This window comes from Agrilus planipennis, unplaced genomic scaffold (assembly GCF_000699045.2).
Source record: "Agrilus planipennis isolate EAB-ADULT unplaced genomic scaffold, Apla_2.0 scaffold96, whole genome shotgun sequence".
Taxonomy (NCBI): Eukaryota; Metazoa; Arthropoda; class Insecta; order Coleoptera; family Buprestidae; genus Agrilus; species Agrilus planipennis.
Window position 1 is genome coordinate 915,008 of NW_020438968.1, and position 14,376 is coordinate 929,383.

The 14,376-nt window shown below is 35.1% G+C and overlaps 1 protein-coding gene across 2 annotated transcripts in view; it reads right to left on the reverse strand.

Moving 5' to 3' along the window:
• Nucleotides 1–2,705: 2,705 nt before the first annotated feature.
• Nucleotides 2,706–14,376, reverse strand: part of LOC108734417 (uncharacterized oxidoreductase YjmC-like) — a 29,694-nt gene continuing 18,023 nt past the window's right edge. The window contains exons 2-7 of one of the 2 annotated variants that reach the window (XM_025975354.1): nt 12,308–12,496; nt 11,024–11,139; nt 9,022–9,123; nt 8,817–8,955; nt 7,125–7,279; nt 2,706–2,953 (exon numbers count right to left, since the gene is read on the reverse strand). In XM_025975354.1, coding sequence (XP_025831139.1) covers nt 2,774–2,953; nt 7,125–7,279; nt 8,817–8,955; nt 9,022–9,123; nt 11,024–11,139; nt 12,308–12,496 — 881 coding nt within the window. In that variant the 3' untranslated portion in view covers nt 2,706–2,773. Of the gene's footprint in view, nt 2,954–7,124; nt 7,280–8,768; nt 8,956–9,021; nt 9,124–11,023; nt 11,140–12,307; nt 12,497–14,376 lie in introns of both variants that reach the window. The other variant, XM_025975353.1, reaches the window with a different exon arrangement.

Genomic DNA, 14,376 nt, shown 5'->3' on the forward strand with positions numbered 1-14,376 from the left:
CAGATGTATCAATAAATTGCAAAAAAAAAATGTGAGGCGCAATGACCTNTATTTGCTTTTCAATCGGGCATATTATTTTTGTCCAGTCGATTGCTTGTATTGTATGAATAAAAAAATTGTAAAGTTGTGGACGAAAATCGGAGCCTACATAAAATATTATTTAGTATAAGTTTTCGACCATTCGCTTTTGTATGATTGACCGAACTATAAAACCTAAAAATTTGCTCATTTCTATTTCAAACGATAAGAACAGCTTTGGTGGACAATCCACCCCTACATTCGCTAGGGTGACCTAAAAACCAATATTTACTATTTTCGAGAAAGTTTTCGAAATTTGTCGTAATTAAAAGATAGAAGATAAAAATTTTGAAGTTGTCCACATATGAACTGTTTTTATAGGAATTAGACAAGACAAACAGTATCTTATTATAGCGCTGTGTTATAATTTAGAATCTGTATTATTTTCTTTTTAAGTATATATTTTCCTTATTTCATAATTTTCTATTTTTCAAGATTAGTTATATGTGGACGACAACTAGCTTTTGTGGACAAAAACTGAATATCCGTATATTTGCCTGTAATATTTTTCATATAAAAAACTCTTCTAGTAATTAGCTTATGATTAGGTAAATAACAATTAAAATAGAGTATATAAACAGTAAATTATTACATAATTTATTGATATTGCCTTATTAGAATATATTTTTTCTCGTCTCAAAGCTGACAAATCTAGTAAATGGACGAAATCAGGCGCATTACGACTAATGTCATCTTATGAAATCCTATGACATTGTTAGTTACTTAATAGTGGATTAATATGCAATATTGATTTGACATAATTTTTTCGATTTTTTATTTACCCACTACAAACTACCTCAAATTAATGAGGGAAAAATTGTTGCTGTTGTCACACCTCTTATTACTTTGAGGTAGTTTGTAGTGGGTAAATAAAAAATCGAAAAAATGATTTCAAATTAATAATGTCATCTTGTTGATATTGTTAGACGTGTGTAGTATATTTCAATATAATCATTGATTTGTAATAATTTTAAAAATTAGCATCTGCAATAAAAGAATCGACCATGCGCCTTAAAATATATGTTCGGGAAAACCCCCATATTCAAAAATATATTTTGCCAACTAAAAGTTTTTTAACACCACCAATTAAGTACGTGTAATATATCAAAAATGGTCCCAATAAATGATGTCAGTTTTTTTAATTTGCAAAATGAAATTAAAAATATAAATTATTTTAGTACCTACTCCGAACTATTCGCCTACCGAGAGAAATAAGTGGACACTACAGAGATATTATCCCACAACTGTCCTTTCCAAATCATCGACACTACATTTGAAAGGTAGGATCCTTTTTTTTTACATTTTCATTAAATTTAAAATTAATTTCTCTCTTATTGAACGAACTGAAAGTCCTAAAATTGTAATTGATGCATCACGCATTAATTAAAATAATCTTAAACTATGAAACTACCATCAGGGTAAATTTTCAACGCCTAATTTAAAAACGTTGATTTTGTTTTAATAAATTAATTTCTCCTTTATTCAGTTTAGCTGAAAGTACCAAAATGTATTGTGAGGTACCAGTGAAAGGAATTGTATATGTAGTTAGAAATTACCGGGGTGCACTTTCAACCCCAATTTTGTTTTTGTTTCTTTAAAAATTGATTCCTCCCTTATTAAATGGACTAATAGTACTAAAATGTAACAATCTTGTTCTCTGTTCATTACGATTTTTTATACGATTTCTGATAGAGAAAGAAAATGTACACAAAAGCTACTCTGTTTAAGAAAATTGTGTTGTTTATTTCTCAATTAAATTTTCCGCTATTAAGGAAGTTAAAAGTATAAAAATGGAATAAGTAATAAGAGCCAAAATGGTGCTTCTTAATTAAAAATAGCGATTGTTTAATATGAGCAGTAGGTACAATGAATTTTTAATCTTCTGTCCAACGTTTGAGAAAATTATAACAGTTTTTTCATTCTAATAGCTGCAATTTTTCTGTGCATTTACCAAAAGCATTCTGTTGAAATGATATATATTTGTCTTCGACCTATTCTTTTTAATGATCTTTTTGTTATAATCGCATCATCATTCGGTCACATTGCTTGTTTGTCTCAAGAAATAACATCCTTCTATTTACAAATGAATATGCGTGAAGAAACTCTTTCTCAATAAAATCTTGAATACCTTCCTTTAAAATAAATATTCAGTCGGCTTCAATTTAAAAATTTATTTACATTTTTATCAATTTAACAGTNGGAATTCGGAAGGACCTACTGTTTAGGACCAATGCTGGGAAAAAATATTGATATATCAGTGGTTATCGATAACATTAATAGCAACTGATAACTATCGATTTATCATTAGCTATCGATATATGGATGTTTTCCAAAGTTATCGATAGTTATCAATATAGCAATAGTTATCAATAAATATCAATATATTGATGTATTGATAACTATTGATAATTATTAATATATAAGGCCTAAAATTAACTAAAATTGCTCATTATTATACAGTAATTCACTGTCGAGTTACAAAATTCCAAAATAAAAAAAGAAAAATTCCTTTGTTATTTAAATGGGAAATAAAACATTGCAAAATGCCACTTCTAATTATTAGTATTAAAGCTCATATTTAATAGGATCTATATCTAGGAATACTTTATCCATTTTTTAATGTTTCCTTGAAAAATTATATATACATATAAAGTATATTAAGTAGGTAAATTATGAAAAGTAATAAGTATATACATTATGAAGGGAAATAACAGGAGTCTTTTGCTTTCAATGGCGTCACACCGTATTTAAAAGCGATTTCTTCAAAAGTTTGCAAATTTTTTTTTGAATAACGTATTCCGCCGGCTTCTTTTACTGCTTTCATGTGCATCCTCTCTGGATCTCCAGCAATCCACACCGGAGTGTCAGGAGTAACCTTAAGATTTTATATAAACGTTAAACAAATATATTACGAATTGAATCTACGCGATAGTAACATATGAAATAATGAAACTGATTGTATAGGGTTGTTCGGAAAGTCATTTCGTTTTTTTTTGTGGAAATGAAAGACAGTTTTCGTATAATAAACAAATACTTTATTAAATTATATATTGACCGTTCTGGTCCAACACCTTTTGCCATCTTTCTGGTAGTAGCATAATTCCACGCTCATAAAATTTTTGGTCTTTGCTGGCAAAAAACTGATCGAGGAGGTTTTTGACCTCCTCATTTGAGGTGAAGGTTTTACCGTCTAAAAAATTTTGGAGTGACCGGAACAAATAATAATCCGATGGTGCCAGGTCTGGAGAATATGGTGGGTGTAGCATTGTATCCCATTCAAGCTGTAAAAGCTTTTGGCGAGTGACCAAACTTGTGTGAGGTCTCGCGTTGTCTTGGTGAAACACTACACCTTTCCTGTTGATTAGTTCTGACCTTTTCTGTTGAAGTGCATCATTCAGTTTGTCCAGCTGATGACAGTAGACTTCCGAATTAATCGTTGTGTTATCCGGTAAAAGCTCAAAAAAAACGATTCCTTTAAAATCCCACCAAACAGACAGCATCACCTTTTTTTGGTGAATATCGGCTTTGGAAATGGTTTGAGCCGGTTCATCTTTTTTGCTCCATGACCTCTTGCGTTTGACGTTGTTGTATACAACCCATTTTTCGTCCCCAGTGATGATGCGCTTCAAAAACGGATCATTTTCGTGACGTTTGAGAAGCGAATCGCAGACGTCAATGCGGCGACACAGATTTCTCTCTGTGAGAACATGGGGAACCCATACATCGAGCTTCGAGGATAATCCCAGGCCTTTCAAGTGGTCATAAACTGTTGAATTTGATAAATTTAACCTCAATCCGATCTCACGTGTTGTTATTCGCCGGTTCACATCAACTAATGCCTTTATCGCGTCTTTATCAGCTTCAACCGGCCTTCCCGAACGTGGTGCATCTTCGACATCAAAATTGCCGGATCGAAATTTAGCGAACCAGTTCTGGCACTGGCGTACTGTCAACACACCTTCTCCATACACATCAGTCAATTTCTTTCTGGCTTGAACAGCATTTTTACCCTTTCTGTAGTAAAACAGTAAGATATGTCGAAAATGCTGCTTATCGCTCTCCATATTTAAAAGGGCACCAACCAAAAACTACTGCGTAGAATTAATTGGAATTTTTCACACACAAGCCTTGCTATATGAGCTCTCAAAGCATATAAAAATTATACGACTTAAATGTGAAGTTGGGTGCAAAAGAATACAATTAAATCCTCTGTCGGAAAAAAACGAAATGACTTTCCGAACAACCCGATATTAATCAGGATTCATAATTCCGAACCACTAAACTACAATATAAGGAAATCTCGAAATTTAACAAGTCAAATCAACTTTATTTAAATTTTAAGGCGAAGATATTTCAAAAATTTGATATATTTGGGGGCAATTCTGGGATCAGATCCTAATTAAAGGATAAAGGATAAGAAGTGGCTGCTAAATCTACCTAAGTCAAATTGGTGTGGGATTATTGAGAAGGATGGTCATCTGGTGAAGGTGTTGCAGGAGGAGATTATGTTGGTGAAATCCGAAAACAACTCAATAGCATTCACAAGGTTGTAAATACGTTCCTATACGTGGATCGGCAGTGATCGCTTGGAGGACACCTATGATATAAGGATAACGGATGGAGGATTCCAAGAGGGGGGGCTTGATGTGGATTTACGTTCCAAGACATTAGAAGAGTCTATCACAGAAGCTTTAATAGCATTGGGGAGGTCCATACAGAATCGTCAAATTAATCAACGATGTCATATGATACAGAATTAGATGTGGAGTGGAAATGGAAATAGAAAACCAAAAGTGGTCTATTTCAATCTATTAGCTCTATACGATGATGACAATCGCGAAGAATTATGCAAATCTTTTCCTCAGATTCCCACTACGAGGAATTCATGGCTGTACCGAGCTTGTATTCCATGAACGTATTTGAAGTTACTGCCGAAGGATCGCAAAAGGTGTTTGTTGTCCAGGAGGAGTACCCCCTGGCTCATTATGTTTCTAAAGATGTGATACGGGTCGTAGAATTGATGTGGTCTTTAAAAAGAAGTTAAGCCAACCACGGAAGCTACAAGACCAGTTCAGAAATGGAAGGAAAATGTTAAATTCACCGGATGGGAACCGATTTATCCACTTCCTTGTCATGATAAAAATATCGACTGACAAGCCTATCTGCTGCTGGTCACTAATATCATTAGACTAGTCTTTTCAACTTGATGAACCGAATTGACAAGTGGTACGAACAGTGTTGGAAATTCTAATCCAGATGCAACAAAGACTTGATCTGTAAGTACTGCTATAATACCTCGAAGGAGCAACAGAGTATATTCTTAAGGCGATACCCTTTATATTACTGAATTGACCGTAAATCATGGGCCAAACGACAAGTACATGACCGCGTAACAAAAGAACTTCTAGAGCTTTCCAGAAAAACGAAGAACTACCAAATTATTTCTCTGACAAAATTGTAAAAAGCTGACTGGTAAACAGTCGAGAGGCAGTCAATACAGACCAGTAATATACTAGGGTTAATTGAAAAGTCCCCGGCCTGACACATAGATGGCGGCACCAGAACTAAATCCATATGATTTTCAGTTAGTCCTAACCTTCAAAAGACGCGTCTATAAATTTGACGGCTGTCGGATCATTGGTTTGTGAATTATAGCATTTTTAGTGAAGCAACTTTTGTTATTGTAAAAAAAATGGATATAAAGGAATTTCGTGTGTTGATAAAATATTGCTTTTTGAAGGGAAAAAATACAGTTGAAGCAAAAACTTGGCTTGATAACGAATTTCCGGACACTGCCCCAGGAAATCAAGGATTGGTATGCTAAGTTCAGACGTGGTGAAATGAGCACCGAAGACGGTGAACGCAGTGGACGCCCAAAAGAGGCTGTTACGGACGAAAACATTAAAAAAATCCACAAAATGATTTTGAATGACCGTAAATTGAAATTGAATGAAATAGCAGACACTCTACAGATATCAACGGAACGTATACATCACATCATTCACGAATATTTGGGTATGAGAAAGCTCTGTGCAAAGTGGGTGCCGCGCGAGCTCACTTTTGACCAAAAACAACGACGAGTTGATGATTCAGAGCAGTGTTTGAAGATGATCACGCGTAATAAACCCGAGTTTTTGCGTCGATATGTGACAATGGATGAAACATGGCTCCATCATTTCACTCCGAAGTCCAATCGACAGTCATCGGAGTGGACTGCACACGATGAACCCGCTCCAAAGCGTGCAAAAACGCAACAGTCGGCTGGCAAGGTTATGGCGTCTGTATTTTGGGATGCGCGTGGAATAATTTTCATTGACTACCTTGAAAAAGGAAGGACCATCAACAGCGACTATTACATAGCGTTATTGGACCGTTTGAAGGACGAAATCGCCGAGAAACGACCGCATTTGCAGAAAAAGAAAGTCCTGCTTCACCAAGACAATGCACCGTCTCACAAGTCAGTGAAAACGATGGCAAAAATTCATGAATTGGGCTTCGAATTGCTTCCGCATCCACCGTATTCTCCAGATCTGGCCCCCAGCGACTACTTCCTGTTCTCAGATCTCAAAAGAATGCTCGTTGGGAAAAAATTTTCGTCGAATGAAGAGGTGATCGCCGAAACTGAGGCCTATTTTGAAGCAAAGGACAAATCGTACTACAAAAATGGTATCGAAAAGTTGGAGGATCGCTATAATCAGTGTATCACCCTTGAAGGGAATTATGTTGAATAAAAAAACGAATTTTGCAAAAAAAATGTGTTTTACTATTTTAGGCCGGGGACTTTTCAATTGACCTGTTAAATAACAAAGTCTGTTATAAAGTAGTAATATGAATAAGCAGTAGTGTTAGTGCCTGTATAGTTATAGTTAGTATTATTATGTAAAATAAATAACTGTTACAGAAGATCCATTTAAAGAAATTAATAAGTTACAGACGAATTTGTTACAATATTTTTTATGCTATATTTAGTTCGAAATAGTTTCGGGTTTTGGAAATTGTTAAAAAAGCTATAATCGTTTCGTATTAAATATTGCTAAAACACTTACAGAATCGGTAGATCTTAGAGCTGCTGTCAAATCCTGCATATGAAGTTTAAACGCAGGATTAAATTTTGCGGGGTCCAAGGCGAAAAAAGTATGACACAGGTTCGCAGGATCTCGGGCGCTATGGGTTTCTTTAACGTAAGGTCCAAACTTACCTCCTAAAATTGGAATTACATTTTTGTTATAGTAAACGTCTTCCTAAATTGTGGAAAATAAGTGTAAAATTTACAGTAGACTTTGTAAAATACTTCCACATCAATCTTTTTTCGTTTCTTTATTTATCTATATTTAGTACCACATTTGGGCTTTAGCAAGGTTTCAGCTCGCTTGGTGCCAAGGCTGTTGGGACCAGAACAGAAACTCAATAGGTCTGATACTTGTCGTCAACTTCAAGAGCTGTTAGCCCGTTACGTCGATGAATTTTGGCGACGAATAATAACTACTGACGAAACGTGGATTCCTTATTTCAACCCTAAGACCAAAAGCCAACCCAAAGAATTATCGTCTTTTGGAAAGGTAAATGCTTATTGTATTCTGGGATTGCGAAGGGATTGTTTTTATGGATTATCTGACGAAAAGTACTACAATTAACGCACAATATTAATCGAATTGAATATCCGGACTATTGCGACAGGCACTTGTCAAGAAACGACCTGGAAAGTTGCATAAGCGTCCGTTATTGCAACAGGATAATGTAAGACCACACACCTCAAAAAAACGAAGGTTGTTTTGAACGATTTGCGATGGGAATTGCTTCCGCATCCACCTTATTCCCCAGATCTTGCACGCAGATCTACCTACGATTTTGCCAGCGTGCATCCAAGACATTGGAAGGGGCACATCGCTAGATAAAGTAAATGAAGTATAATAATAATTATAGCTAAATTTTCAGAACTTTGGAAATATCTCTCGTATATAACAATTTAGTTAATATGGATTTATATATACCTACACATACATATGTGGAGTTTAAATAAAAAATAAAACCATATGGTATTAATATAAAGATAGGAGACGAAAAATTAGAAGAAGTGGCTGATTTTAGATACCTAGGAAGTCAGATAAGTGAGGATGGAAGGAGTAGTAGGGATATAAAGCAGAGGATAGCGCAGGGTCGTGTCGCCTTTAATAAACAGAAGTCACTTCTATGCTCGCGAACGGTTAAATTAGAAATTCGAAAAAGGTTGTTAAAGGTGTATGTTTGGAGCACGGCGTTGTACGGGTGCGAAACATGGACAGTGGGAGCGGCGGAAAAGAAAAGGTTAGAAGCGTTCGAAATGTGGTGTTATAGGCGGATGATGAGGATATCGTGGGTAGAAAAGGTTAGAAATGAAGAGGTATTGGAAAGAATAGGAGAACAGAGGACTCTATGGAAGTCAATAAAAAATAGGCGAGATAGGTTGGTAGGACACCTTCTCAGGCATGAAGGTCTAGTCAGAGACATATTAGAGGCAGAAACAGGAGTTAGGAGGGGTAGAGGTAGACCTAGATTAGATTACTGTTCGCAAATAGTTAAGGATGTGGGTTGTTCTAGTTTTAGGGAAATGCGAAGTTTAGCTCAGGATAGGAAAGAGTGGAGGTACGTGTCCAACCAGTCTTAGGACTGATGACCTTATGATGATGATGATGGTATTAATGGGTGTTTACCGCCAAGAATTCCGCATAGAATTTCTACCATGAGAATGAAGTTGTAACCTTTGTATCCCGACCGATCTTCGGTACCTCCTAAGGGCAATAAATACGTTGCCTGTGAAATATCAGTCGTTTCAGTGCCATCTTTAGTTGCAGCCCATCCTTTTGGAAGTTCTTGGCCCTTTATCTTGTACTGATCTATCTAGATATATGTAAATATGCAAATAATTATTATTATTTCTATTGGGATATTTTTAGTTTTCATAACCTCTGCCCAGTCAACGGTACTGGTGGTCATATCCATAATGACACCTTCTTCTTCCCTTTTACTGGGCGCTGCAAGGCATATTGGATTCGGACCTAATACAGGCTATTAAAAATAGATAGTTGGTTAATGTTAATATGATACAGCTTGGCTATTTTACGAGATATTCTAGGAATGGACCATTGCAAAACAGCAGAAACTGGTAGGAATCAGTTTAGGGTTTGATGGTTTTTGAAATCTGGTTTTAAAAAATCGGCTTTTAAAATAAATTGGTCACACTTGAAAACCGGTTTTGAAATTAAGAAAACGGTGTAAAAAATTAAATTATGTAAAAATTAATTTTTAACATTTGATTCGCTATTCATTCTATGCAACGACTGTGGCCTCAGCAAAGAAATCTAGTGTACTTTTTTTATTAGCTTCAAAAACCGAAATTATTAAATTATCTGAAAAGATATTGAGATAAAGAATATTCCCAAATGTGGAAATCGATTCTAATAAAGAGCAAATTGAAGAAACTACTCATTAGAGTGATGCTTTTTTTAAAGGAAGCCATGGAAAAATCAATTCACAAGCTTTTTAAAGACCCTAAAGAAAAACATACAGATCCAAAGGTACTAAAAGCTGAATTTTTATTATTTGTGGCAACGAATGAAAGAACTAAAAACTTAGATTTGTTATTTGATGCCCTGAAAACTATCAAACCAAGCTCAGTTGTTAGTGATTGAGTGTTTTCAATCTCAAGCAAAATTGTGGTTTCCTTGGATCACTTAGGCAAATGCTGAGGCAGTAATATTCCACAGATAATCTTTCACTCTCTTCTGTCTTCATTTCGTCCGTCTCATCTTTCTCACCCGAACCACCACCCACCCATTCCCACGATTCCTGAAAGCAGGNAGTTTTAATGCAACGTTTTCATTTTTAAGTTTAGGTGAAAGCTTCATAGTTGTAATTATAGAAGAATAGATTTACCCGTATATGTACCTAGTGTAGGTAAAAGTGGTCAATTATAGCTTAACCAATACAGTAAGAAATTCTTAAGTGTCCATTAGAACATCAGAGAAATAATGCAAGAATATTGTTAAGCGTTTGTTTGGCTCTTATTCTTTACTTTAAATAGGCATCGTCGAAGTTTCCAAGAAACGTTTTCAACCCTAAGTGCTTTTACAAGGGTCGTATTAGGTATACAGAAAGCGTTGTTGTATAAGGGTACCTATTATCTTTTCTAAAAGATATTGTAACGAATTTTACATATACCTATGTTGAATGCTACAGGTGTGTTGCTTACTTCCTAAGGAACACTTAACTAGGGTTGCCACCCGTACTTTATTATAAAGTATTGTACATTATTTATGATACTTTATTTCACATGATTTGATTTCTCTGAGATTCGTTTAAGATATAATATACAAAAAGGGCGATTGTAAGAATTTTTGCGTAAAATAGAATGACGGAGTTACTGAAGTCGATGAGTTATCTACTGCACAAAAATGACAGCAAATATATAATATAACTGATGATAATTTTTCAAATTTGTTTAAAGTAAGTAACAAATGCCAAGACGCAAGAAATAAAGCGTCACTAAATCTGATAAAAAATGAACTACTTGTTTACTTTAACTCAAATCTAGGCTGTAATGATGCTGTACAATTGCTTAGCAGTGATAATTATTTATTAAAAGTTACTAAAAGTAATGAAAAATATGTTTTTAAGCAAAATAATAGAATAAAATAAATTGTACTTTATTTTAACACAGCATACTTTTTTATACCTTTTATGACCATGGGTCCTTTATTTATATTCTAAAAAAGTGGCAACCCTAAGCAGGATATTGCCAGATACGAGCCCTTCCTTATTTTTTTTTTTTTTAGTTTAAAAATTTCCGCGCACGCCTCTTTCCAACCTTGCGATCCTAGGCATGTGCCTAGTTTGCCTTACGGATAATCCGTCACTGTAGATTTGTCGATTTAAATTTTAGTGCAAAAATTAAAATCCTGCTACTCACTTTTTTCCCTCTGGTTGGAACAACCATTGCTGGCGAGTTAGAACAAGCGAATCCAATAAATCCGACATTGTATGCCCGTAGTGCATAACATGTTGATAAACCATAATCATTTGAATCTGTAATTTAATATATTTCACGTCCTTCATTTTCTATTTTTTTTGTTCGTGTGGATAATAGAAACAGTTTTTTGAATACAAAAGCGAAATCAATTTAATATAATTTGATTTATGTCCAAAAATGTGCTCCTCTATAAATAGTGTAAGTAAAATTATGCCTCGGTTGTTATAAAGCAGGAGATGCTGGTGACAGGTGGAATTCCCAGGTTTTATTATCACATGCCTTTTTTGGGGTTTATAACTTATCCCATCAAAAGAATGATCTAAAGGTTGTTGACCGATATACGCGCTCCGGTCATGGTGAAACTTAAAATTTTATTATTTGAAAAAATTGTGTTTTTCCGTGCCATTTAAGGTCTAGTAATTGAAGGCATGCAATCCACAAGAGCCTAAAGAGCTCGAACGGCCTAGTATAACATCAAATTAATGAGTAAAAATTGTTGTTGCTGTCACCCCCTTGCCGGGAATCGAACCCAGGCTCCTGGTTATACGCACATGTATTCTAACTACCGATACCCTTAGGTACGTATAGTCGGTGTTTATGTTGACACCTTTTGGGTGTTTCATTCCCCCCAGCCACTTATGCTGGTGGGCGGGCAGTCCCTCCGGACTACGCCGGAAGGTAGGGCGGAAGGTCCTCTTCAGCCTGCTTTCAGGAATCGTGGGAATGGGTGGGTGGTGGTTCGGGTGAAAAGTTGAGACGGACGAAATAAAGACAGAAGAGAGTGAAAGATTATCTGTGGAGTATTACTGCCTCAGCATTTGCCTAAGTGATCCAAGGAAACCACAGAAAAACTTGGACCAAGGCAGACGGACCCGGAATCGAACCGGCGTCCTCCCGAATGCTAAGCAATGGTCTAGAACTCTAGGCCATGCCGCTCGGTCTATGTTGACATCCGATTGTAGCGTAATGGTACGTAAAACCAGGGGCTCGGGTTCAATTCCCGGCAAGGGACTGACAGCAGTAACAATTTTTTCTCATTAATTTGAGGTTCTCTGTAGTGGGTAAAATTAATATACTCGTGTTTCTAAATTACATTCCAATAAAAAGAAAGAATGTCTTAGTTTATGCTCCTTTCGTTGGCATAAGGGTGGGAGATTTTCATTTTTATTTGAGATAATTATTATTAAGATCGCAGCTGGTTTTCCCCACACGTGTGCAACTCACGTTTACACGTAACCCATCCGATACCGACTTCTTTAGCTTTCTTTATTGCAATATCCATACAAAAATTTCCTACAACAGGACCTAAATTCATTGCGCCATCGACCCATGCTATTGCAGGTGTTTCCTTCAGAATCTTTGGTTTGTAGTCAGGTCTGCATGCTCCTATATCAACATCTTCTAGAATCATTTCTAGAATTTGAATTTTAAGAAATATTTATAAACATATTACTTAACACTTCTATAGAAATTACTTTTTAAAAGATTAAACAAAAGAGGATTTCTGAAGTGAAACTTCTTTACGCACGGTAAGGTAAGTTCGTTTCATGCGAGTTGCTATGTAACGAAATCATGCAACGGATGTCTCGTAGTGAGGATCGCTTGAGCCGTGAGCGCGCTTCAATGCAACGTTCGTTACGGGCAACTCCGGCATGTACAGTGTAAAATGTAAATCCATACTGTACAAATAATACAATTAAACCAATTCCTTAACCCCTATCCCGGTATGTTTATGTGTTTGAAGAAGTTTCACTTCAGTAGCGTGTTGTATAATTGCACGTTGTATTTTTTTATATATAGCGAACTATGACCATTTGGTAGAAGAGATACTCAAATCATTTAACGCATTGTTTGAAAAAATTATTGTACGCTGGAAGAAACGCATTTTGTTGACGGAATTGCCTATACATTAATTGCTTTTATTAATATACACAGTACAGAACGTTTAATACCTAAACCTAATTCCTAGTCAATTAACATAGTTATTCCCTTTCAATGATTTTCTACACTTTAAGTTGGTTCCCTTTTGACCAGCAATTCATCACGTAAACCGACTTAATAAAGATAATTAAGTTGGTTTGTTCTTGGTCAGTAATTTATCATGCAAACCAAATTAACAGATCGGTTGCTTCTTGACCATCCAAGTATGGTCATAGCGCTGGTCTTGGAGGTGTATCGGAAATAGGGGTCACCCTAACAGACATCTGGATCGTACCAGGCTATTGTAGGGAAGCCTGCTCTATTGAAAATGAATATCTCTATACAGTCGGTAATTTATCTCAGTCCGGTCTCGACGATATTATTTTACTGTTATCCTTTTAATTAACTTATTAATTGTTAGTTATTGTTTTATGGTAATAAATAATTATTTTACTCTTATCGATAATTTTATATTTTATTAAAAAACAGAAATAATCCTAATCGAAATCCTGATCGTCGATTATTAAACAATAATCGTAATCGTAATCATAATCGCTAAGTAATGATCGTTTAATGACCAATAAAAACATGCTGCAGAAAAATTGTTCCATATTTATGACTGATTGTCTGAAACATCTTTAATGTATAAGAGGTAAGAATGCCTAACATTGATCGTTGCAAAACGACTAATTTGCATTCATCTTTCATTAATAAATAAATGTTTATAACTATATTGTTATACATTTACCAGACAAAACCTCAAAAACTCGATAAACACGTTCAAGCATCGATAGCTGCAATTTGTTATGATACATGAATCACAATTGTGTTGGCAATTTTGTGTTATACGGTAAAAAATTCATTCAAATTTCGCATTAAATTTTACGTTTTTGTTATAATATAATACGTATTTGACCCATCTCACGATTATGGCGTAATCAAGTATGTGTTTCTAGTTATCAAAATATCTGACAAAAATTGTTTAGAAACTTTCAAAAATCTGCTTCTTTACTGCAGTATAGCGATTGTTTAGACTCATCAATAAGTGGTAGTATAGTGGGTTATAAGTAGGGTTGCCCCCGCACTTTATTATAGAGTATTGTACTCTATTTCGACTGTGCGTACGTTATACTATACAAGACACATAAAGTATGCAAAAATACTTTATTTAAGGCCTTAAGTAAACATATCGTAATTTTATAAGCGATTATTCAAAATTCAGAGTACTTTTATATCAACAATATTGCACAGAAAAATGACAAGCCATATTTACGGAACAACCTGATTTCCCAAATCTGTTCAAAGTAGTATCACTTTTGCTGTCCGTCCCGGCCACTTCAGCATTTACAGAAAGAGTATTCTCTGTTATGAAC